This window comes from Schistocerca gregaria, chromosome 8 (genome assembly GCF_023897955.1).
Source record: "Schistocerca gregaria isolate iqSchGreg1 chromosome 8, iqSchGreg1.2, whole genome shotgun sequence".
Classification (NCBI taxonomy): domain Eukaryota; kingdom Metazoa; phylum Arthropoda; class Insecta; order Orthoptera; family Acrididae; genus Schistocerca; species Schistocerca gregaria.
The window spans coordinates 294,299,168-294,326,914 of NC_064927.1; the positions used below are offsets into that span (position 1 = coordinate 294,299,168).

The 27,747-nt window shown below is 41.9% G+C and overlaps 1 protein-coding gene across 1 annotated transcript in view; it reads left to right on the top strand.

Moving 5' to 3' along the window:
• Positions 1-27,747, top strand: part of LOC126284508 (SWI/SNF-related matrix-associated actin-dependent regulator of chromatin subfamily B member 1) — a 124,263-nt gene that overhangs the window by 72,762 nt on the left and 23,754 nt on the right. Inside the window, exon 7 of the mRNA XM_049983483.1 lies at positions 6,812-7,002. Within this exon, the coding sequence (XP_049839440.1) occupies positions 6,812-7,002 (191 nt within the window). The remainder of the gene's footprint in view (positions 1-6,811; positions 7,003-27,747) is intronic.

Sequence of the window (27,747 nt, forward strand, 5' to 3'; positions counted from 1 at the left end):
AGATATGGAGTCACCGACAGACACAGCAAAAAGACTGCTAACCATGTGGGATTTCAGCCAAAAGGCCTTCTAATGTAGAAAACACACACACATTCATGCAAGCACAACTGATACACACATGACCCGTCTCTAACCCTCGAGGCTGGACTAAGCATGGTGACAGTGGTTATGCATATGTGAGTTGTATGTGCATGAATGTGAATGTATGTGTTCTACATTAGAAGAAGGCCTTTCGGCCAAAAGCTCACAAAGTTAGCAAACTCCTTGTTGTGTCTGTCTCTGACTCAACATCTCCATTGTGAGTAGCAGTTTATTCTTTTCTTAATACTGTCATTATTTCATCCTGGATTTTCATTGTTTCAATTTAATATCTGCACTGCTTTAAGTATTTCATTCCACTGGGTAATCTATAGGTATGACCTTATAAAAATTAAGGTGGGAGATTGACTTCTACATCTACATACGTACTCTATAAGCCACCATACAGTGTGTGGCAGAGGGTACCTTGTAGCGCTGCTAGTAATTTCCTTTCCTGTAAAATTCACAGGTAGTGTGAGGGAAGAAGGCAGTGCATGTGCCTCCTTATGAGCTTTAATTTCTCTTATCTTTGTGTTCCTTGTGTGAAAAGTACATCGACAGTAGTAGAATCATTCTGTAGTCAACTTGAAATGCTGATTCTCTAAATTTTCTTAATAGTGTTCCTCGAAGAGAACTTCACCTTGCCTCCATGGATTCTCATTTGAGTTCCTGAAACATCTCTGTAATACTCATGTTGTTTGAACCTACTGGCAAATCTAGCAACCTGCCTCTGAATTGCTTGGGTGTCTTCCTTCAATCCAACCTGACACGGATCCCAAACATTGAGCAGCACTCAAGAATGCATTGCACTAGTGCCCTACATGTGGTCTCCTTTACAGATAAACCACACTTTCCTGTAATTCTCCCAAGCAACCAAAGTTGGCCAATTTGCCTTTTCTACCACAATCCTCATGCTCATCCTGTATCGTATCGCTATGAAACATTACTCCTAGGCATTTAATTGATGTCACTGTATCAAACATAACATTGCTAATGCTGTATACGAACATTATGGGTTTGTTTTTCTGCTCACCTGCCTTAACTGAAATTTTGTCCAAGTCAGCTTGCATTCTCCTACAGTCATTCAACACCACCGCCTTCCTGCACACCACAGTATCATCAAGTCATCTTCTCTAGGACTCGCCTGACAATTCCCTTTTGCTGAAGAACACTTGCTGTTGAGGACACCTTACTGGATTCTGTTACTTACGAAGTCTTCGAGTCACTCTCATCGCTGGGAACCTGTTCCATATGCTCAGACCTTCATTGACAGTCTGCAGTAGGGCAACTTACGAAATGCTTTTAGGAAATCCAGGAACATGGAATCTAGCTTTTGCCCTTCATCTGTGATTCCCAGGATATTGTAAGAAAGGGGCAAGCAGAGTTTTGCATGAGCGATGTATTCTACAACTATCATGATTTGTGAACAGGAGCTTTTACATGTCAAGGAAATCTGTTATATGTTGTTGTTGTTGTGGTCTTAAGTCCAGAGACTGGTTTGATGCAGCTCTCCATGCTACTCTGTCCTGTGCAAGCTTCTTCATCTCCCAGTACCTCCTGCAACCTACATCCTTCAGAATCTGCTTAGTGTATTCATCTCTTGGTCTCCCTCTACGATTTTTGCCCTCCACGCTGCCCTCAATACTAAACCAGTGATCCCTTGATGCCTCAGAACATGTCCTACCAACCGATCCCTTCTTCTGGTCAAGTTGTGCCACAAACTCCTCTTCTCCCCAATTATATTCAATACTTCCTCATTAGTTATGTGATCTACCCATCTAATCTTCAGCATTTTTCTGTAGGACCACATTTTGAAAGCTTCTATTCTCTTCTTGTCCAAACTATTTACTGTCGTATGTTTCACTTCCATACATGGCTACACTCCATGCAAATACTTTCAGAAAAGACTTCCTCACACTTAAATCAATACTCAATGTTAACAAATTTCTCTTCTTCAGAAACGCTTTGCTTGTCATTGCCAGTCTACATTTTATATCCTCTCTACTTCGACCATCATCAGTTATTTTGCTCCCCAAATAGCAAAACTCCTTTATTACTTTAAGTGTCTCATTTCCTAATCTAATTCCCTCAGCATCACCCGACTTAATTCTACTACATTCCATTAGCCTCGTTTTGCTTTTGGTAATGTTCATCTTATATCCTCCTCTCAAGACACTGTCCATTCCATTCAACTGCTCTTCCTAGTCCTTTGCTGTCTCTGACAGAATTACAATGTCATCAGCAAACCTCAAAGTTTTTATTTCTTCTCCATGGACTTTAATACCCACTCTGAAAGTTTCTGTTGTTTCCTTTACTGCTTGCTCCATATACAGATTGAATAACATCGGGGATAGGCTACAACCCTGTCTCACTCCCTTCCCAACCACTGCCTCCGTTTCATGCCCCTCGAATCTTACAACTGTCATCCGGTATCTGTACAAATTGTAAATAGCCTTTCGCTCCCTGTATTTTACCCCTGCCACCTTTAGAATTTGAAAGAGAGTATTCCAGTCAATATTGTCAAAAGCTTTCTCTAAGACTACAAATGCTAGAAATGTAGGTTTGCCTTTCCTTAATCTTTCTTCTAAGATAAGTCGTAAGGTCAGTATTGTCACACGTGTTCCAATATTTCTACAGAATCCAAACTGATCTTCCCCGAGGTTGGCTTCTACTAGTTTTCCATTTATCTGTAAAGAATTCGTGTTAGTATTTTGCAGCTGTGGCTTATTGAACTGATTGTTCGGTAATTTTCACATCTGTCAACACCTGCTTTCTTTGGGATTGGAATTATTATATTCTTCTTGAAGTCTGAGGGTATTTCGCCTGTTTCATACATCTTGCTCACCAGATGGTAGAGTTTTGTCAGGACTGGCTCTCCCAAGGCTGTCAGTAGTTCCAATGGAATGTTGTCTATTCCGGGGGCCTTGTTTTGCAGGTCTTTCAATGCTCTGTCAAATTCTTCACGCAGTATCGTATCTCCCATTTCATCTTCATCTACATCCTCTTCCATTTCCATTATATTGTCCTCAAGTATATCGCCCTTGTATAGACCCTCTATATACTCCTTCCACCTTTCTGCTTTCCCTTCTTTGCTTAGAACTGGATTTCCATCCGAGCTCTTGATGTTCATACAAGTGGTTCTCTCATCTCCAAAGGTCTCTTTAATTTTCCTGTAGGCAGTATCTATCTTAACCCTAGTGAGATAAGCCTCTACATCCTTACATTTGTCCTCTAGCCATCCCTGCTTAGCCATTTTGCATTTCCTGTCGATCTCATTTTTGAGACGTTTGTATTCCTTTTTGCCTTCTTTATTTACTGAATTTTTATGTTTTCTCCTTTCATCGAGTAAATTCAATATTTCTCCTGTTACCCATGGATTTTTACTAGCCCTCGTGTTTTTACCTACTTGAGCCTCTGCTGCCTTCACTACTTCGTCCCTCAAAGCTACCCATTCTTCTTCTACTGTATTTCTTTCCTCCATTCCTGTCAATTTTTCCCCTATGCTCTCCCTGAAACTCTGTACAACCTCTGGTTCTTTCACTTTATCCAGGTCCCATCTCCTTAAATTTCCACCTTTTTGTAGTTTCTTCAGTTTTAATCTACAGGTCATAACCAATAGATTGTGGTCAGAGTCCACATCTGCCCCTGGAAATGTCTTACAATTTAAAATCTGGTTCCTAAATCTGTTATAGTCAAACTGAAAATATCTTCAAGAATTGTGCAGCAAATCGATACTAAGAAAATTGGTCTGTAATTTTGTGAGTCCATTCGTTTACCCTTCTGATATACAGGAGTCAACTACACTTGTTTCGGTCGCTTGGGACATTACGCTGGGCAAGAGATTCACGATAAATACAAGCTAAGTAAGGGGCCAATGCCATAGGGTACTCTTTGCAAAACTGAATTCGGATTCCATCCAGACCTGGTGATTAATTTGCTTTCAACTCTTTCGGTTGTTTCTGTATGCCAGGGATGTTTATTAGTATGTGCTCCATATGGATGCCTGCCTGCCTGCCTGATTGTCAGACATGTTTGTACGATTCTCCTGCATTAACAATTTCTTAAATGCAAAGTTTAAATTTTCTGCTTTCCTTTTGCTCTCTTCTTATGCCACACCAGACTGGTCAATGGGGGACAGATAGAAGTGTTAGGCATGCTTAGCTATTTTACGTAAGACCAGAATTTTCTCAGGTTCTTGGCAAGATCTTTTGCTAAGGTAGAATTGCGGTAGTTGTATGCTTTGCGCATCTAGTAACTTTTTGCTGTAGTCATTTGTGCGTTCTCTTTTAAATCGAATGTGCATTAGCCTTTGCTTCCTCAGTATTTTGCGGGCTTCATTGTTAAACCACGGTGGGTCTTCTTATCCTTAATACTGTTACTCGACGCATATTTCTCCAGAGCATGATTCACAATCCATTTAAACTTTGCCCATAATTCCTCTATGTCCACCATACTGGAACTAAATGATGCCAATTCATTATATGAGAGGAATGCTAACAACTGCTTATCTTTTCTTTCTAGGAAAAATAATCTCCTACCTTTTGCAATGGGTTTATTAATTTTAGTAACTATTGTCACTACGATATAGTGATCACTAATCCCAACATCTATTCTGACGCCATCGATGAGGTGACACCTGTTTGTAGCTATATGTCTCAAATACAGGGTGTTTATAAATGAATAATGTGGTTTTAACACTTTATAATATTTATTATGTTGAACTTATAGTTATAAATGATATGTCAAGTGAAATAGAAACTCAAAGCATTTTTACCAAGAACCTTATAAATGTTCAATGTGAGCTCTGTACTTGAACTTCTCTGTACCCAAGCGCTGGATAGGCCGCAAGGGGATCAATGACTGGGCTGACTTTGCATGGCCTCCACTTTCACCCGACCTAACGCCATGTGATTTTTTTTCCTTTGGGGCTTCATCAAGGATCTGCTACCAGCAGACCTCCCTGAATTGAAAAACCGGATTGAAGCAGCTGTTGCTACAATCGCTGAAAACACACTTACCAACTTTGGGAAGAACTCGATTATATACTTGATATGTGCCGTGTGACAAATGGTGCTCACATTGAACATTTATAAGGTTCTTGGTAAAACTTTTTGAGTTGCTCTTTCATTTGACACATCATTTGTAACTGTAAGTTTAATGTAATAAATGTTATAAAGTGTTAAAACCTGGATATTCATTTATAAACACCCTGTATTTCTATTACATGTGGACTGTCTTAACTAACTGCTCAACACAATTTTCAGAAAATGCGTTCAAAGTTGCAAGACTGTCTGTCTTTACCCTCTCACAGTGAATCCACAGATGTTCCAGTTTTTGCTTCAGATTTCTGCCAACTCTCAGTCCTGAGAATAATTTGAGTGTGAGAAATTTCCTAAAAGGGCAGTCAATTCTAGAACTTCATTATGACTACTTTTGCCAGTTTGCTGATAAAATTTTGACAGTCCATGTGTCATTGCTGTGAACAGTCTGTAGCTATCAGTATGTTGTCTGGCAAGTGTTAATCAGAGTACCTCAAGCTGCTGCATTTCTTTTCCACAAGCTTTGCAAGAAAATCATGAGGAAGTCAAAGATCTTTTGCTATACACTCAGATGAGGCAGCTAGCAAGGGAAAAGTGTATGTGACATTTCTACAAATTCTATGGCACAGGGACACACAATGAGTTTTATTAAGGCTATAGATGTGGTGTCTTCACTCATTGTCACACTGTATCTTAATATCATTAACTAGAATGTATAGGACCTTTTTCACTTTCCAAATTTTCAAGACATTATTCACAAAGACAGGATAGACCTGCAAACACAGACATAGATGATTCACCTCAAAACTGCCAAACGGCTGTGGTAGCAAGGGGGTTGCTGAGTTTAAACAGGTGGAGAATCACTTTCTGAGCTCAGTGCTCTGCTTAGTGTTTCATTTTCTGCTGTGGTAGCTCCTCAGAGGCATTGGAGTTTGTTGATTACATCTGTGTGCCTCTTTAAAAATGAGAACTTTGTAAAGTAGCTGAATTGATCAGTCATAGTTGTGCAGCTTTCATTGTGTCATGTGGTTAACTGAACATTGTTGATGCTCTCGAAGTTGGAGTGTTATGGGTCCTGGAGCTTGTTTAGTCAATGAGTTAACACTACTTGCTTTATTTAAAATGAAGGCCACACTTTTTGGAAAAGGTTTGTCATTTCCACCCATTTCTGTACCATTTCAGCACAATCTAGTTTAGTAGCAGTTAAAAGTCCCGAAGAATAACATTTCATGGTTACCCCATGTCAGTGTCCAATCTGCTACTGCTGATTCACCTATATGGCTGAGGTGGTATCGTGTGTTCATGAAGCTGGGTGTTTATGCTTTTTTTCATTTTGCTGCCCTTGCTGGGGATTTTGTATGATGTAGAACTTTGTATTTCTAAAAATCATGTTATAAATAAAATAGAAAGAAACTTCCTCACCCGCCTAATCCTTCACCTATACATCGACTCGGCCAATGAACACACCCGTCAACTCCTATCCCAAATCAAAGTCCTCAATCTTTCCTCTCCCACATCCACACCGGCTGTACATAAAAATCATGTTAATAATACAAGAATTCTTCATATTGGTCTAAACATCAGCAGTGTGTTTGCTATGACAGAATTTTTTTCTTTAAAAAGAGTTAACATGTATTTTGTTGATTTACGTAGTTACTATGGAAAATTTGTTGAATGCTTGATGTGTGTTTCAGCTGAACATCCATGTTGGCAATACCTCTTTAGTGGATCAAGTTGAATGGGACATGAGCGAAAAAGAAAATAATCCTGAAACATTTGCAATGAAGCTTTGTGCAGAACTTGGTCTGGGTGGAGAGTTTGTGACAGCTATTGCATACAGTATCCGTGGACAACTGAGCTGGCATCAACGTACTTATGCCTTTAGGTACTGATTTTCACTTTATTTACAGGATTAGTTAAAAGGAACTGTTTATAAAAGCCACATTATCTTACAGTAATCATTCCCAATATCCTATTTACTGGATACAGATATGAAATATACTGAAGGTAAAATCTATTAGAATATTAGGCCATGTAATTTTCCTCTTAAAGTTCTACTTGATATATGTTTTGACCCCTCTGCTGGAGTCTTCGTGAGGATCTTGTGGTGTTCAAGGTCAGCTGAACGCTGTCAAAGACCAGTACTGCATTCACTTAAAACTGCGAGTTTTCCCGCGAGCGATTATGCTGAAGGAGTGGGGTTATTGGCTAAAATCTTTCCCGCTGCCTTTGATGGGCCGTTGTCATTGGATCCTGTGCTCAAGCTGAATGTGGGTATTGGGTAAAATTCCTAAGGCCACTATGGGTGGGCCATCTTCTTTGGAGCGAAAGAGGAAGAATGTTTATCAGAATTTATTATCGTGCCACAGAGCTGGTCTCGTGGGCGTTGTTTGTACTTATCACTCACTGTGGTTGCATATTCACTTCATTGATGGTGGGAAACCTCGAAGGCGGAAGTGTATAACTGTCTTCTCTATTGAAGTTACATAAATTTTTTTGAGATTGTGATTGCTTCTTGGACATTTTCTTCTATAAATAACAATTTCCTATGCCAGAACACATACATTGGTTGCAGTTCTTCTGGCGTTCTGTTACTGCCGATTTCACATTTTGTTCTAACTGTGTGTGCTGTTTGTGTTCTGAAATATGTTCTTTTACAGTCCCTCCTGGTTTGCCTATATGCACACTGTCACAGCCACATGTCATTTCATAGACTTCCACTGTGAAGAGTTAATCAGGTGTACATGCCTTGCACCAGAAAAAAATCCTGTATTTTGTTCTGACCAAAAAATGTTATCTGTGTACCATTTTTTTACCTTAAAATATTGTGGATGTGGTCATGAACTCTGGAAACACAGTACCATAACTGAGTGAGAAGACTGTTTCATGCCCTTCCTGTTAAACTTGTGTTGAAAAGCACTGCAAATAGACAAAACCATTTTAGTTGCTGGCTTTCAGTCTTCTTTAAGCAATCCAACTTTGACTGATTATGTGTTGGTAGGCTTTCTATACTCTTATGTCCTATAGTCAAGGCAGTTGTAAGAAGATTCCTCAGAACTCGCAGTGCTTTTGCCAGCTTTCAGCAGTGAAGTGATAACGGCTACAGTTGAAAACAGCTGCCTTCTATGGAGCTGTGACAACACTTGGGATCGACAAACCCAGCCACCCTGGTCATGCCACAGTTGTTGCCTTCAAACCACCCATTGAACAAATGTCTGTCTAATTGTCCAACACCTGCAAAAAAAGACAAACACTTCCTTCCTATATTACAGACCCCACTCATTTTCTAGATCATCTGAAATCTATGCCCATCCTACTCCGATCACACTATTTGCTTGCCACCATTAATGCCACCCCCACCAGATCAATGTCCCTCATATGCATGGTCTGTCTGCCACTGAACATTTTCTCAATTAGTGCCCAACTGATTCCAAACCTATGACACCATTCATGCCCAAGTTAACCAACTTTATACTTACCAACAATTACTTTACCTTTGAGGGGCAGACATACAAAAAGTTCAGGGGTACGGCCATGGGACCCAGGATGGCTCTTGCAGGTTGCTTGGTTGGAGTTTCTGTGAGATTCATAAGCTTTCAGCACCTGGTGGTTTAGATACGTTGATAACATCTTTGCCATATGGGCTTTTTAAAATTTTTAGAATGTCCAAATACATTCTGTCAAATTCCTCAGATCACCGTGGCCTGTCTACGTACTCCCGTTCACATCAAAACTATTCACAAATTCGGTACTTACATTTGACAGTTGCCATTCTTTCCACGTCAGACGTTCCCTTCCATACAGCCTTGGCACTACAGGCAAACATATTTGTTCAGGTGCAGACCCTTTACAGCAATACACACCCATTCCCACCTCAGCCTTCACTGGATGTAATTACCCCACCAGCCCAACAAGCTCTGCAATATCCTTGTCAGTCTCCGTGCTCCTTCTGAATCCATCTCCCTACACTATGGCTCCTACCCTTGTGACCAACCCCACTGCTAGAATTGCCGTATGAACCCTCCTACCACCACCTATACCAGCTCTGTAACTGGCAAAACAGATACTATCGAAGGCAGAGCCATCAATGAAGTTACATGTCATATACCAGCTATTATGTAAACACTGTTTGCCCTTTAACGTAGGCATGGCCATTAGCAAGTTACCAGTTAGGATGAATGCGTGTAGGCAGAGAATGTATAGTGGCAACGCACAATATCCTGTTGCAGAGCATACTTCACAATGTGACATTCATGAACTCTGTGCAGATTTCACCACACTGGCCATTTGTATTTTTCACCCAGACACCTGTTTCTTAGAACTTCACAGGTGGGAACTGGAGCTACAACATGGCCCTTCATTCTCGCCATCCACATGGCCTTAATTTACATTAATTTTTTTCATCTCAGCATTTCTTCTCAGCAACTGTTCCTTTCTTGTTCAACTGTTTATAGTTTTCTGTGTCTTTTATTTTCTAATCTGTCTGTTACAGCCCCCCCTTGCAACCCCCACATCTACCATACACAGTGCACTTAGCTTTCCACTCTTATTAACTCTTGCATGGTGTTTCGTTAGTGATCTCGGTCTTGCTTGTTACTGTATCTTCTACCTATAAACTCTTAGGTTGTCAAATATAATGCAGTCCCTAACAATGACCATTTCCTTCTCATCCTATCCATTAAGTCTCCCCTGACACAAGGTTCTGGGTGACTTTTTCAAACTCTCCTCATTTCCTTAATGTTGCCAGTCGTTTTTCTTCCTTCTTTTTCTTTCCTGTTGAAACCCTGTGCTAGAAGGAAGAGCTACGGGCTCTGAAAGCTTGCAAATTTCCTTAACATTTACATGCGCGGGTTCTTCTATTGTCGCGCTGTGAATAGATTTACTGTCTGTTCACTTACAGAATATGAGAGATAATAAATAATACAACCTTTTTTTCTGAAAGCAGGACTCCAACATGTTGTTCTCCACTCTTATGGCTGTGAAACATTACTTTTCAACATAATGTCCGTTCAGTGCGATGGCCTTGTGCTACCTTATTGGGAGGGCCTGCATATCCTCATTGTACCAATCTACTGGTCGACGTCAGAGCCCCGATGTATTCCACTCGCATATATCTTCCCATGGAGTGCATCCTTCACGGAAAGTGTCTGCACATTCCAGCACTTCAGGGGTGACCACAGTGAGCAGTCAGCCGGCATGTGGGGATTCGGACAGTTTAGCGTGACCTTGTTGTGATTATGACAGATGCCTCTCCCAATGACTCAACATTCTCTTGTTCACTGCCAGGTCTTCGTAGACATACTGCAAGCACCTGTGGATACCAGCAGTGCTCTGGTTTTCCGTCAAAAGAAACTCAATGACAGCTCTGTGCTTGGATTGCACCTCTGTTACAAATGCTTACTTATTGGACACCTCTCGTAACCGCTAAAGTAAGTTGGAGAGTGATTCCACTAACTGTAGGTTTACGTGAACACCCTTATTTGTATATCTTCTGTGGACCATATGTTCTGGGTGGTCAAGGTGTCTGTGGCATTAGATTCTTCATAATAGAGCTATTCATCCTAGAGTCTGTCGACAGATTAGTTACTCTGTGAATGGTTCTGTTCATAGGGTCACTTTTTAACTTGCAGTACACAGGATCCATCAACAGCTGTAATATCTACAATATTGGAACATCAGGTGAACTGTATCCATGATGTTGATTTTACTAACATATATGTGCTAACAAAGGTAACCAGTATTTATAAAACAAAAGTCTGAGAAGCAAATGAGATTTCAAAGATTTAATGTAACTTCAATAAAGAAGATTGCTATAGGTTTCCAGCATCGTGGCTTCCGGTCATGAAGGAAGGGAATATGTAGTCATGGTACATGAGAAATACAAACAACATCCAGGATGTCATGTGTGTGACACGACAATAATATTTTGATAAATGTCTCCTCCTCCTGCTTTGCCTGTTTCACTTCTATCTAATGAAAATTGGCCACCAATAGCAGTCTTAGGAATTTTACCAAGTACCCATGTTCAGAGTAAGTGGAGGATTACTTCCTTTACATATAATGAGGATGGGGCACCAATTGTAGCTGGACAAATTTGAGCCTGTAACTCAACTTCTTCAGCAGAATTGCTGGAAAAATACCTTTTGTAAGTGAATGCGACAGTGGCCTTGGACAGGGTTCAGCTGTCAGCTAACAGTGAACACCACAAATCTTGAAGAACACGTCAGCAGAAGGATTGAAACATCGATTGACTAGCAGAATTTGCAGAGCAAAATTATGCAGCCTAATATCCTACATGATTTTTACTTCAATGACTGGCCACGAAAGCCTGCAGACTTACATATAGATAAACTGCTCCCACAACTGTAATTCTTGTTGTTACATATTTCATCTGCAAATACTCACATATCTATGTTTCAGCTGATAAATTTCATGAAGTATTCTGATCATTTGAATATATATGTTTCCGCTGACAAAAATTGCACAAACTCTTCTGCTCATTTGAGGGAAAGGGGGAAAAGTTCTTGTCCGGGCACCCATGACTTTTATATTGTTGAAATTTTAATTTATTATTATGTTATTGCATATTGTGGAAAACCATAATTCAAATGTCAACTTGATCTGCAAAATATTTTTGTTCATATAACTGTTTGAAAAAGATTTTGACATTTAGTTCAAATAAAAAATCTACCACCGCATGCTGTCATAAAATCCTGGTTTGGGTAGTTTATCATCAAATGAAATTAATTCGGACTTCATAAAGAATTGTAAGAAGTATGTTCTCTGGTTTTCAGTAATTAGTAAATAAGGAAGGGAATTTTAATTGGACGCTATGTGATGGAAAATGTAAGGGATAGACATAGGCATAACAGAAGACAATGTGGTACGTTTTACATGAAGAACTAACCATGAAAAAGTATTGTACATTTAACTCTGAGAAATACATAGGAGAAATCCACTGTTGTACAACAGCACAATTGATGACGAATAGCTGGAAACAGTATCTACTTTATAATACGTAGAGTAATGATCCTGAGTGACCTTACGGGGACCACACTGTTGTTCAGGTCGAAAAAAAATCAGTTTTCGGTTTTCATCATATTTTGATAGATTCATGTTTTATTTAAGTACTCTGGAAAGGATCTTGCTGATTTTTTATTTATTTATTTATTTATTTTAGCATTTAAAGACCTTTTTCCTAGCACGTGTGTTTATGGGCCATGCCCACTTTTCTGTCGCCCACTTTTCTGCATATATTTTAGATCTTTATATCCCCTACATTGCACGTTAGGGACTATATATATATATATATATATTACTCAGGCTTGTCTGACATTTGGCATTACACCCAAAGGCCTCACACTTAAAGTTCCCATCTCTGGCTGTAACGTGTCTTTCCATCAGTCTCTATACCAGTTCCAAACTGAACAATCCATAGTCCTCACCCGCCTAATCCTTCACCTACACATCAACTCAGCCAATGAACACACCAGTCAACTCCTTAATAAAAGTTCTCAATCTTTCCTCTCGCACATCCACACTGGCTGTTCAGAGCATCCTCCTACAGGCCAACCGCAAATTAGAACAGTATGCCACCCTCCACATCAAAAAAACTGTCCAATCTCCTGGTTTCCCACCTCCCTAAAGGCAACTCGCTCACCCTCCACAACCTTTCCAGCAAACCTCAACCTCCTCTCATTGCACACAAACCCAGTCTTACCCATCTACTCAATCTCCCACTTCCAGCTCCACACCCCCAAAACCTCAAAATTCTAATGAACACAATCTGGAACCACAACACCCCAATTCAGTAGTCAAAGATTTGCTGTCCTACACTCGTACTCTCTGCTGGAGATATCACTTTGCCATGAAGAAAAGTAACCCTGATCCTACTCCCAATGATCCAACTCCCCAAGACACTATCCAAATTGAACCCTGCCTGGAACAGTTCCGTCCTCCGTCACAGTGGGACCCACCTCCTCTTCCTCAAAATCACCCTCTCCAAACCTTCCAGGAATTTCTCACTTCCAGCCTTGCCTCTCAATCCTTCTTGAAAAACCTTAATCCTATTCCCAACATCACCACAGCTGAAGCCCAGGCTATCCGTGACCTGAAGGCTGACCGATCCATCGTCATTCTTCTGGCGGACAAGGGTTCCACGACTGTGGTTTTTTAATCGTTGGGAGTATGTGGCTGAGGGACTGCGTCAGCTTTCAGACAACACTACATACAAAGTTTGCAAAGGTAATCCCATTCCTGATGTCCAGGCAGAGCTTCAAGGAATCCTCAGAACCTTAGGCCCCCTACAAAACCTTTCACCTGACTCCATCAACCTCCTGACCGCACCGACACCCCGCACTCCTACCCTCTACCTACTTCCTAAATTTCACAAACCCAAACATCCCGGCCGCCCCATTGTAGCTGGTTACCAAGCCCTCACAGAACGTATCTCTTCAACCCATTACATGCAGTCTCCCATCCTTCATCAAAGACACCAACCACTTTCTCGAACACCTGGAATCCTTACCCAGTCTGTTACCCCCAGAAATCATCCTTGTAACCATTGATGCCACTTCCTTTATACACACACATCCCGCACGTCCAGGGCCTCGCTGCGTTGGAGCACTTCCTTTCATGTCGATCAGTTGCCACCCTACCTAAAACCTCTTTCCTCATTATTTTAGCCAGCTTCATCCTAACTCACAACTTCTTCACTTTTGAAGGCCAGACATACCAGTAATTAAAGGGAGTAGCCATAGGTACCAGGATGGCCCCCTCGTTTGCCAACCTATTCATGGGTCGCTTAGAGGAAGACTTCTTGGTTACCCAGGCTTGCCAACCCAAAGTTTGGTACAGATTTATTTATGACATCTTCATGATCTGGACTAACAGTGATGAAGAACTCCAGAATTTCCTCTCCAACCTCAGCTCCTTTGGTTCCATCAGATTTACCTGGTCCTACTCCAAATCCCATGCAACTTTCCTTGACGTTGACCTCCCTCTGTCCAGTGGCCAACTTCACACATCTTTCCACATCAAACCCACCAACAACGAACAGTACCTCCATTATGACAGCTGCCACCCATTCCATATCAAACGGACCCTTCCCTAGAGCCTAGGTCTTCGTGGCAAACGAATCTGCTCCAGTCCTGAATCCCTGAACCATTACTCCAACAACCTGAAAACAGCTTTCGCATGCCGCAACTACCCTCCCGACCTGGTACAGAAGCAAATAACCAGAGCCACTTCCTCATCCCCCCAAACCCAGAACCTCCAACAGAAGAATCCCAAAAGTGTCCCACTTGTGACAGGATACTTTCTGGGAATGGATCTGATTCTGAATGTGGCTCTCCAGCAGGGATATGACTTCCTGAAATCCTGCCCTGAAATGGGATCCATCCTTCACGAAATCCTCCCCACTCCACCAAGAGTGTCGTTCCACCGTCCACCTAATCTTCGTAGCCTCTTGGTTCGTCCCTATGAAATCCGCAAACCACCTTCCCTACCCTCTGGCTCCTACCCTTGCTACCATCCCCGGTGTAAAACCTGTCCCTTGCAACCTCCCACCACCACCTACTCCAGTCCTGCAACCCGGAAGGTGTACACGATCAAAGGGAGAGCCACATGTGAAAGCACCCACGTGATTTACGAACTGACCTGCCTACACTGTGAAGCTTTCTATGTGGGAATGACCAGCAACAAACTGTCCATTCTCATGAACGGACACATGCAGACAGTGTTAGCTGGTATAATGAGGATCACCCTGTGGCTAAACATGCCTTAGTGCACGACCAGCACATCTTGGCACAGTGTTACACCATCCGGGTTATCTGGATACTTCCCACTGACACCAGCTTATGAGAACTCCGGAGATGGGGACTTGTCCTTCAATATATCCTCTCTTCCCTTTACCCACCAGGCCTCAACCTCCGCAATTTCAAGTTGCCGCCGCTCATACCTCATCTGTCATTCAATAACATCTTTGCCTCTGTACTTCCGCCTCGACTGACATCTCTACCTAAACTCTTCGCCTTTACATATGTCTGCTTGTGTCTGTGTATGTGTGTGTGTGTGTGTGTGTGTGTGTGTGTGTGTGTTTGTTTTATTTATTGTGCTTGTCTACCGGTGCTTTCCCGCTTGGTAAGTCTTGGGATCGTTGTTTTTAATATATTTTTCCCATGTGGATATATCGGGAAAGCGCCGGCAGACAAGCACAATGAACAAAACACACACACAGAATTACTAATCTTCGTGGCAAAGTGATATTTCCAGCAGAGACTAAGAGTGTAGGACAGTAAATCTTTGACAAGGGCAGTTTGGTTGAACGTGGGAGTGGGGCTGAAGGTGAGGCCTTTGGATAGGACAGAGGTTTCAGATTGGGAGAGGGGTTTAGAGGAAAGGTTAACTACTGAATTGGGGTGTTGTGGTTCCAGATTGTGTTGACTAGAATTTTTAGGTGTTGGGGGGAGTGGAGATGGAAGTGGGAGATTGAGTAGATGGGAGAGACTGTGTCTGTGTACAATGAGAGGCGGTTGAGGTTTGTTGGAAAGGTTGTGGAGGGTGAGTGAGTTGCCTTTCTGGAGGTGGGAAACCAGGAGATTGGATAGTTTTTTGAGGTGAAGGGTGGCATGCTGTTCTAATTTGCGGTTGGCCTGTAGGAGGATGCTATGTACAGCTGGTGTGGATGTGGGAGAGAAAAGATTGAGGACTTTGATTTGGGATAGGAGTTGACGGGTGTGTTCATTGGCCGAGTCGATGTATAGGTGAAGGACTAGGCGGGTGAGGGCTATGGATTGTGCTGTTTGGAACTGGTATAAGGACTGATGGAAAGAAGGATTGCAGCCAGAGATGGGAACTTTAAGTGTGAGGCCTTTGGGGGTAATGCCAAATGTCAGACAAGCCTGAGTAAATAAAATATGGGAGCGTAATCTGGCTAGGGTGAAGGCATGTTTGCGGAGGGAATGTAAATATAATTTAATGGGGTCGTTGTAGGGATGTTGTGAGGTTGACATGGTATTAGAAGGTGGAAAGGGTAATATGAGGTTCAAGTGAAAGTAAATAGAAATTTATATAGGGAGAGATAAAGGTATGAAAAAAGTCGAAAAAGTGGTGGTTTGAGATGAGCTATGTTGATCCTGTGCTGAACTTAGGTTAACCTTAGGGGGAAAAAAGGATAGGTATACACACACACACACACACACACACACACACACACACACACACAGACAGACAGAAGTGAGTGACAACGCATTTACTGTAAGTGGTGCAGGAACATTATGATAAATTTGAGAATGTTATCAGATGTAATTTCTAAATTTGTACAATGTACACAGTGTGGTGAGTCACAGATGTGAAAATTTGTGAGAGTGCCAGTGGGAGAACAGGCTTAGCAATTGCTTTGCATTTAATTTGCACTAAATGCTCAGCTGTGATTTCATTTATGAGTTCTTCAAAACCAGGTACAAGTCGCCCTTACAGAATCAATACTAGATTAGTTCATGCCTTACGATCCACTGGCAAGGGCATGGCTGCAGAGGGAACATTTTGTTCAATGATGAACTTATATCACCCACCAAATAAATTTGAAAAACTGACTGCAATATTTGAGAAAGCTGTATGTGAGGTCAGTGAGGAAATCATGAAACTGGCTGCCAGGGAAGCAGTGGAAGAAAATTATGGCTGTTCGGATATTGCAGTTGCACTTGATTGAAGTTAGCAGAAAAGAGGAGATACTTCTCTGAATGGAGTAGTGACTGCCACAAGTGTAGACATTGGTAAAGTGTTAGATGTGGAGATAATGTCGAAATATTGCAAATGTTGTAAAGTCATTGAACATAAAGAACACAGCTGTGGGGCTAATTTTAGAGGAACAAGTGGTGGTATGGAAGTTTATGGAGTACAACAAATATTTCTTCACTCTGTAGAAACAAGAGGCATACAGTACACCAAATATTTGGGCGATGGTTACAGTAAGGCGTACAAAAATGTGGTGAACTCTAAGCGTTATGGAGATGCAATTATTAGCAAACTAGACTGTGTAGGCCATGTTCAAAAAGTTTGGGAACAAGGCTGGGAAAACTAACTGTTGATATAAGAGGAAAAAAATTAGAAGCTGAAAAATTGTTGACCAGGCAGGGCCATATTCTTCCATAAGTCCTATACTAATGATAAGCCATGTCATGGATTGTGTCCACCAGGAGAAAATTCGTGGTACAAATACAATAAGGCTCAGGCAACTGGAGGATCTTATTCTCACTAGCATTCTCTTCCTGCTGCTGTTATTACAGCAATTATACCTATTTTCAGAGACTTGGCTCATCCTGACTTTCTAATTAAATGTCTGCGTGGGCAGACACAGAACCCAAATGAATGTTTCAACAGCATAATTAGGAACCGCCTTCCTAAAACTGTATTTGTAGGCATGCATACAATGAAACTAGGAGTTCATGATGCTGTTATTACATTCAATTGTGGTAATATTGGAAAATGTGGGTACTGAAAATGCTGGGAATTAATGCTGGTGAAAATATGATCACGGGGCTGCAACATTATGATAAAATGAGGATAGCCGATGCAGAAAGGTCTGCATCTAATGTGGCCAAGAAAGCAAGACAAACATCCAGGAAGGTGAAAAAGAAGCTGGAAGACCTGCTAGAGGCCAAAGAAGGGCCATCATATGCAGCAGGACAGTTTTAATTAAATGTAAGTAACAAATTTCAAAAGGTTTTTCTTTAAAGTCAATTTCCCGCAAACTACAAATTTCAGTACATATGCCCCATTATATCATAAACTATCATAGATAAATGAATGAAATTTTCAGAGACTCTGCATGACATAAAAAAGCCACATCTGGTACTATGTTCATTAATATTCCCCCAATTAGGAAGTTCACAAAAAAATATTTTCTGCATAAAAAAGTTAATATTTTTTGTTAACAAATTTAAAAAAGTGTTTCTTAAAAACTATAAAATGGATTAAGTAGATTTTAGTACAGTTGATTCTATTAGCATCATGTAACATACAGTAAAAATATTAAGGTCCTGCATCAAATAGTTTTTTCAGAAATGGGTCAAATACTTGTGTAAATTAACATGGGTTAGATAGTTAGGGTGTGGTCGCCTTAAGTGGTGTGACCACATAAAACAAATAGTAGCAAAAGCAAAGCTAGGCTGAGATTCATAGGATGAAAATTAAGGAAATGGCCTACAAAACTTTGACTGGTTCTCAAATGTTGTGCATCCCTCTGGAACTACTACAATGAAAAAAATTGAGAATTAGAGCTATTATAGAGATTTCTCTCCACACACTATCCGTGAACAAATAGGGAAGGGGGAGGAATTAGATAGTTGTACCATAAGTTATCTTTGCTACACACCAAGAGGTGGCTTGCGGAGTATTGATGGAGATGTATAAACGTAAGGAAAATTCTGATAGAGTATAAATATTCACACGTGTGTGTCTCCCCCCACCCCAGTTCCTCGACCACTAGACAAAATGTGAGCTGGACATACAAGGAAAATTGTGTGTGTGTGTGTGTGTGTGTGTGTGTGTGTGTGTGTGTGTGTACACGCACGCACACGGTGACTCTGTTTTCCACCTAAATATTCACTAATTAACTGTGAGAAAGTTTCCTACAACATTGTAGGAAAAGATAGGTTGCTGCTTGGCATAAAAAAGACATGTTAAATTGCTGACAGGCACAGGGAAAAGACACTTACACAAAGCTTTTGGCCACAGCCTTCATCAGCAAAAGGGAAACAGAGAGAGAAACACACAATTCATACACACAAGCAAGCACACCTCACACACATGACAGCCAGCTCCATTAGGTCAGGCAAGAATAAATCTGTTGTGTGGGATGGCAGTACCAATCTGGAGGAGGGATGGTAATGATCAGACTGGGGGGGGGGGGGGGGGGGGGGGAGCAGATGAACCCTGCGTGGCAGTGTGTGCAGGGACTAGAATGCAAACAGGTGCAGCATCAAGAGGTTGTGGGGCCGGGAGGTGGGGAAAAAAAGGAAAAGCAGAGGATCAGGGAAAGATGGGTGGGTGCGTTTGCAGCGGGTGGCAAATACAGAGGCTGGTAGATGAGAATGGGGAGAAGACGATATGACGGGGGTAACTTTTGGGTGGAGAGTGTGGGGACAGTGTGTTACTGTAGGTTAAGGCTGGGATAATTACAGGAGCAGTGAATGTGTAATAAGAATGACTCCCATCTGTGCAGTTCAGGAAACCTGGTGGTGGATAGGAGGATCCGTATGGCCCAGGTAGTGAAGCAGCCATTGAGTCAAGCATACTATGCTCAGCTGCTTGTTGTGCCACAGTGTGGCGGTGGCCATACATCCTGGTGTATGGCTGGTTGGTAGTCATGCCAAAATAAAAAACTGTGCAATAATTGATGGAAAGATGGTGTATGACGTGGGTGCTTCCACAGGTGGCCCATTCCCAGATTGGGTAGGATAACCCGTTGACAGGACTCAAATAGGAAGTGCTGGGTGAGTGGATTGGGCAGGTTTTGTGCCTGGGTCTTCCACAGGGATATGATCCTAGTGCTAAGTGGTTGAGATTGGGAATGGCGTAGGGATGGACTAGGATGTTCTGGAGGTTTGGTGGTTGATAGAGCAGCACTTTAGGAATGGTGAGATTGATCTCTTGGTAGGATGTACCTCGTTTCAGGGCATTGTGACAGTTAATAAAAGTCCTGGCAAAACCCTGCTTCAGTTGTTCCAGTTCAGGGTGATAGTGAATGACGAAGGTGGCACACCTTTTTACATGGTTCTTGGGTGTGTTGGGAGGATTGGGAATGTGTGTGGAAATGGTGCGGGAGATCTATTTGCAGACTAGGTCTAGGTATAGTGCTTGTCTGTGAAGGCATTGGGGAGAGCCTCAGTGTAATGGGAAAGGAAGTTCTTGTCACTGCAGATACACCATTACCTGGTGACCAGGTTGTATGGGAGGGTTTTTTTGCTGTGAAAGGAATGCCATCTGTCGAAATGCAGCTACTGTTGGTGGGATTAATGTGGACAGTGTGTGGATGGAGCCATCAGAGTGGAGGTCAAGATCTAGGAACGTTGAATGCGGCTTGAGGAGGATCAGGTGAAGAGCATGGGGAGAGAAGGTGTTCAGATTGTAAAGGAATGAAGACAGGATGAGATGGCTCCCAGTCCAGCTCATGAAGATATCTTCAATGAACCTTAACCAAACTATGGGTTCAGTGTTTCGGGAGGTTGGGAATGTATCTCCAGATGGATCATAAAAAGGTTGGCTTAGAAGGGTGCTGTGCAGGTGCCCATGACTGTGCTACATATTTGTTAGCATATCTTCCCTCAAAGGAGAAGTAGTTGCATGGCAGGATAAAGCTAGTAAGGTGTGTAAGGGGTTAGGTAGTGGATTTGGAGTCTGATAGATGTTGGGAAATTGTTCAGTAGCAGTAAGACTATGGGTTCAAGGGATGTTCGTGCATGGAGAGATGGTATCAACAGTGACGAGCAGGGACCCAGGTGTTGAAGGGGTGGGGATGGTGGAGAGTTGGTGAAGGAAGTGGTTGGTATCTTTGATGTTGGAGGCTGGTCAATTCTTTCAGTGGGGGCACAATAACCAGCCACAGTGGGGCATCCAGGATTTTTGGGTTTGTGGTATTTGAGGAGCATATGAAGGTGGTGTGTGAAGTCTCAGAGGGTTGAAGAGGGACATTGATTCTGCGAAGGGCCAAAGGCATTAGCAGTGATAGGAGCTTTTATTGGACTTCTGGGGATGGGACCACATGCAGAGTTTACAGGTGAAGGAATCAGGTAATTGGCAGAGGCCTTTTGCTAGGTAGGCACTATGATTCATAACAACAGTGGTATAACCTATGCCTGCAGATAGGATGATAAGATCAGGATTTGTTTTGAGGTTGTGTGTGGCTAGTCTTTCTTCTGCTGAAAGGTTAGTATTTTGAGGAAGGACCTGGGGAAGGTCGGTGAAGCTAAATTGGAGGTTATGAATTCCTGGAAGGTGAACACCAGGTGGTTAGGTGGGAGGGGGAAGGATCATGGTTGGATGGTGATATGAACTGGGAGTGGAGTGTTGCAGTTAGGTTGGTTTTGGTCGGAGATATTGATGGCAAAGAAGTGCTCCCATTGCATGGATTGGGAGAATGCAAGTTGGGCTTCAACAAGTCCAGCACGGTTAAATTTGGACATAGGGTTCAAGATAAAGCATTTGGATATGACTGAAACTCCTATGGAGCTGAGGGTTTTTGTAGAAAGGTTTTTATGTGGGTATGACAACCAACTGGTGTCTTTCATGATGAACGGCGACCACTAAACTGTAGCCAAGAGCAAATTAGACCACCCTGTGGAACAACATGCAGCTGAGCAAAGCATGCTTGATTTCAATGGCTACTTCACAACTTGAGCCATCTGGACTCTCCCCTCCACCACCAGCTTTTCTGAACTACACAGATCGGAGTTATCCATACTACACATTCTCCACTCTTGTAATTGTCCCGGCCTCAAGCTACTACATACTGTCCCTACACCTTCCACCCAACAATTTCCACCACTCCTATTGTATCACCTCCTCCCTATTCTCATCTCCCAGCCTCTTAGTTTGCCACATGCTGCTAATGCATTTGCTCATCTTTCCCCAATCCTCTCCTTTTCGCTCCTAACCCCCCCCCCCCCCCCCTCCCCCCCAACTTCCTGACACTGCAATTGTTGGCATTCTAGTCGCTGCACACTCTGCCTGACAATGTTCCACAGTTGGCCCCACCCGTGCACTACTATCCCTTAGCCTTCCCTGCTTGCTCCAGATTGCTGCTACCATCCCATGTGATAGATTCATTCTGACCTGAGCTGCCAAGGTTGGCGGTGTGCTTGCTTGTGTTTATGAGTGGTATGTGTCTCTCCGTTTCTCTTTTGCGGATGAAGGCTGTGGCTAAAAGCTTTGAGTAAGTGTCTGTTAACCCTTTCGCGGCTGGAAGGCTGAGCGTCCTGCCTGCCTGGCCGGGTGACAGGGACGAGCGCACTGCGCGCCTGGCCGGCGGCGGCTGTCGCAGCCCTGTGGCCGCTGCAGGCTACGGCCGCCGCAGGCTTCCCGCGTGTTGCCGCGTGCACAGAACCACTGTTCAGCAGCGCCTTAAAAAAACACTATACTCTGTATGGTCACTTTGGTTATAGTTTCTGATAACAACGAAAGAGAGCTTCGAAAATAGCCAACACTTTCAGTTATATGTTTATTATGGGCTGAAAAATGGTTGGTTTAGAAAAATGATAGGAACTTTTTTAATAGTAATTCCAAAATCCTCTAACTAGAGATTTACACCGTCGATGTATGTGCCTAAAACATATTAAAATTCCACTATCATCACATGAATGTATTTCAAGATATATAGTTTTAAATAGAGTTGTGCGTAGCGAAAACGCCCAAATCTCGAACAATATTCTTACTACGGTCTTAAATAGATAATAATTACAGAAATTTAAAACCTAATTTTGTCATGCAATCGGACTAAAAGTTAAACAAGGAATATATCTGCATAACTCATTTTGCGATAGGCCCTTGCCTTCGTTTGTAATTAAAACCTAAAGTCGATTCTCCACAGTAAGAAATTGGATAGTAAACGCCTACCTTCTTCTAGCTCGCTGTCTTCTTTTTCAGCCCGTCACGTTCAGTACGGTTTACTTTAATGGTTTCCCATCCTCATTTTCGACGCAGGCTTTGGACTGCCGCTGGCTGAGTTAAAAACCATTTTTTTTACTTTTATCTGCTTTTTTTTGTTCGCAGCTCGTGGTCTCGCGGTAGCGTTCTCGCTTCCCGAGCACGGGGTCCCGGGTTCGATTCCCGGCGGGGTCAGGGATTTTTCACCTGCCTCGTGATGACTGGGTGTTTGTGTCGTCTTCATCATCATCATCAATCATCCCCATTACGGTCGGAGGAAGGCAATGGCAAACCACCTCCACTAGGACCTTGCCTAGTATGGCGGCGCGGGTCTCCCGCGTCGCTCCCCTACGCTCGGTAAACGGAGTATGGGACTCATCATCATCATCTGCTTTTTATTTTTATTTTTTTATTTTTTACTTTTATCTATTTGAAACGTACAAAGTTACTAAAACGTGCTAATATTTCTTTAGCGTGTGGTAATTTTCGAAACATGGCACCATGCAGAGAGCCACATCGCACTTTTTGCATCTTATGCGTGTCATTTTTCGTTGTGAATGAGCAGTGCATACTACACAGCGTCTCTGGGGAATCTCCTTTTTCTCCGTTGCTACGAGGAACCCTGGATAATGTCCCTCTTTATTCTGCAGTCGGAAAGGGCTTTCTTCTTTGGTTGTCCGTGGGATCGCACTTTTACACGTTTGACTATGAAATCTGTCAAGCAATTGACGGATTAGCTCCAAGTGGTATTTCGCTAGTGGTATCTTCTGTTGCTTTTGTATTTCAAAAACAGTTTTTGCGTTCAGCACACACAAGTCAGTCAAATGAAAGAATACTTTCTTGTACCACTTCAGTGTCTTTCGGATGCACTGTACAGAAGATAATAGCATGTCTGTCTTATCCACTGCACCCATTGACTTATTATAGCTGACGACACAGGTGGGTTTCAATTTGTTTTGGCCTGTTCTATGTTCTTTCTTCTGTGTCTCCACAAACTCTGGTCCATTTACGGTCGAAAGCATCCACACTTCTTTCTTGTCCATCCATTTTAGTGCCATTAATGTTCCACAAGATTTGAACTGTACTTCCCCTTTTTTCAGCTTGTCTGGTAACGGTGGTAGATGTTTCCTGTTTTTTCGTACTGTTCCGACGGCGTTTGTACATTTTTTGTGGAGCCATAGAAATAATTCTGGGCTCGAGTACCAATTGTCCAAATAAATGGTATGACCTTTGTTGAGGTATGGCAATAACAAACTCACAACAACATCGCCTGATTTTCCCCAATCAGAATTTCCAGATTCTATTTCCGTGGCAGCACCAGTGTAGATAATATAATCCAGAATATAATTCGTTTCTACGTCACAAAGGACGAAAATTTTAATGCCAAAACGACTACGTTTATTTGGTATGTACTGCTTGAATCGGAGCCTTCCCTTGAAAAGTAGCAAACTTTCGTCGATCACTAGGTTTTCAAAGGGTACTACTGCCTCGCGGAATTTATTTCTTGTGTGACCTACAATGAGACGTATCTTTACAAGAATATCTTGAGACGCGGTGGAATTGTCACAGAAGTGCAATAAACGCAGAATCAATTTGTACCGGTCCCTGGCCATTATGTTAGAAAATATTGGTGTCTGAAGCAAAGAATCTGTCGACCAATATTCATTCACTTCTAACTTTTTACTTCTAGGCATAAGCAGAGAACATGCTAGGAAACAATAAAATTCTGATGGCTCTATATGCTTCCAGCGTGCTAATCTACTGGGCACTGTCGTCATTTTTTCAGTAATAAATTTATAATAATTATTAATCTGTGTACAAATGGCAGAAACAAATTCCATGGGCATGAAGTACAAAAAGAAATCTAAATGACTTGCTGACTCTTCGAAGTCCACCTTTAACCCGCTAAATGTGTTCACAAAACTGTGTCGTTTCGTCACAGGATGATTCTCCGTCCAGTCATACTTTCTTTTTCCTGACGAAGTTTCACTTACTCTATCTTCTTTTCCGTCTTCAGAGGAAGAATCTTCTGTTCGTGATACCGAGGATTCAGCAATAAGTCCAGGAGCATCCAACTCTTCATCGGAAGAAAGCTCCGAAGTATCACTACAATCTTCGTCACTGCTATTCATGAGGATATCCATGATTTCCTTGTCCGATAAACTGTGTCCCGACATGGCAAAGTCTACACACGCGAACGCTGTCGTCTCACCAGAAGCGAAAAACGGACTGGCCGATTGTTAGGCTCGTAAGCAGAAAGTGTGCAGGGGAGGGGAAAACTAAAGTGCTTTCTCACTTTACAAAGAAGACCAGACAATGAAAGTGTTGTCTGAAAAGTGGACAACAGCCAGCAGCCGCTCTATTGTGAACGTTTACCTGTTCCCGAGCCCGGGCGTATATGTATGCCATTAGCCGTCTGGTATTCCCGCCTGCCGGGCGTAGATGTATGCCCGTAGCCGCCTGGACTTCCCGCCGGCTGGGCATACATCTACGCCCGTAGCCGTCTGGTCTTCTAACTGCCGGGCATACATGTATGCCCGTAGCCGCGAAAGGGTTAATTGTGCATGGTTGAAACTTATTGTGTCTTTTTTACGGTAAGTAGCAGGCTATCTTTTCCTACATTGTTGATATTCTGTGTGGAGTTTCCTACAACATAGTTTCCACACGTTGTGGACTGTTTTACAAAGAATCCAACTATTTTTGCTATTTTATTGCTACAGATGGAATGAGTATCCACTGAAAGAAAACAGAGTGAATGGAATCCAGTAACATTCTACCAAATAAGGTGACATTGACTTCATCTACTGGAAATACAGTAAAACTTCATTTATGCATTTGTATAAGTGTGAAAAAAGTATATATGAAATATAGTACCATACTATGAAATTAATTGGTAAACACCAATGAAAAATCCAGTAAATAAAAAGTTACATTCTACAAAATGTTATATAGGGTTATTAGGTATCATGCTGAACAAGGATATAAAGAAAAATGTAAACCTCTACACAGTAGAAAATATCATTTCATAAAAAAGTCCCTAATTTTAGCTTGTTTTTTCTTTTGATGCAGCAGTAGCGTACACTGTACCTTCAAAACGGGATAACTGCATCATTATTTAATCAGCAACATCGTGGCGCTTCACAAATTGTTTAAATATTTCTAATGCATTTACTGCATCATTAAATGTCAGAGGAATGATGAGGTTCTTCTGTATCATCCTTATCGTCAGTTTCTTCCTCGTCCAGGTTGCACGATGCACATTGAACTATGTCAGTGACAGTCATGGGTTCTGTAGTGATAAGGTGTTCATCAACGTTTCAGACAGCTGCAGTGGTTGATCTCTCCATGCAGTAAACATGAGACAAATGCTTCCTTTCATCATATCTAAGGCACATTAGATTTGATCAATGAAAATTTGACCAATGCCTAACTTTGACAGAGTTCCTTAATTACACTATCAAATTTTATTGTAGTCTAACATCGAGCTTACTGATCCACTTCCCGGCGACCCACTCTGACGCACTGCTTCATAACTTGTGTACACTGTGAATATTTCACCGGGAGACGAAAAAAAAGTATAAGTGAAAAACGTATAAATGAAATTTAACTGTATTATGGATAATATTGTATGTTACCCAGAATGGAGTCTTCCTTTCAATTGAAACTTCCTGGAAGATTAATACTATGTGCTGGTCCCAGACTTAAACCTTTGGATTTCATGGGCTGAGCTACCCATTCAAACTCGCAACCTGTTCTCACAGCCCTACTTCCACCAGTATCTTATCTTCTACCTTCCAAAATTCACACAAGTTCACATGCGGAACTAGCACTCTCAGAAGAAAGGATATTGTGGAGACATGTCTTAGCCGCAGCCTAGTAGACGTTTCCAGAACGAATACTGCCCTGTGCAACAGAGTGAGGTATTAGGGGAAGCAGTGCTCTGAGAGTGGGCTGTGAATTTTTCTTGGGTATCTCAGTCCGTAGATCACTTGCCTCAAAAGGCAAAGGTCCTGAGTTAGTCTCTGTCTGGCACACAGTTTTAATCTGCCAGGAAAATTTCATATCATCATAAGTCCCACCGCAGAATGAAATATGCATTCTGGATCAAAAATGATTGTGAATAAGTCTGAATTCTAGAGAAAAGATTTCCTTGGGCACTTAATCTAAGAGATTATTTTGAGAGCAGTGAGAAGACAGTGACGGTCATAGATGGGTATCTTTCAGTGTGACACTTAAAGAATTTAATCTCTGTGCTAAATATAAATATGTCTTCCCCCTACCACTCATTCATTCTCAATTGTGTTAGTCTGTCCATAAGCAATCTGTAGCAACACACTTCTTCGCACCAAAGTAGTTGTTGTGGTCTTCAGTCCTGAGACTGGTTTGATGCAACTCTCCATGCTACTTTATCCTGTGCAAACTTCTTCATCTCCCAGTACCTACTGGAACCTACATCCATCTGCATCTGTTTAGTGTATTCATCTCTTGGTCTCCCTCGACAATTTTTACCCTCCACGCTGCACTCCAGTACTAAATTCGTGATCCCTTGATGCCTCAGAATGTGGCCTACCAACCGATCCCTTCTACTAGTCAAGTTGTGCCACAAACTCCTCTTATTTCCAATTCTATTCAATACCTCATTAGTTATGCGATCTACCCATCTAATCTTCAGCATTCTTCTGTAGCTCCACATTTCAAAAGCTTCTATTCTGTTCTTGCCCAAACTATTTATCGTCCATTTTTCACTTCGATACATGGCTACACTCCATACAAATACCTTCAGAAATGACTTCCTGACCCTTAAATCTATACTTGATGTTAACAAATTTCTCTTCTTCAGAAACGCTTTCCTTGCCATTGTCAGTCTACATTTTACATCGTCTCTACTTCAACCATCATCAGTTATTTTGCTCCCCAAATAGCAAAACTCCTTTACTACTTTAAGTGTCTCATTTCCTAATCTAATTCCCTCAGCATCACCTTACTT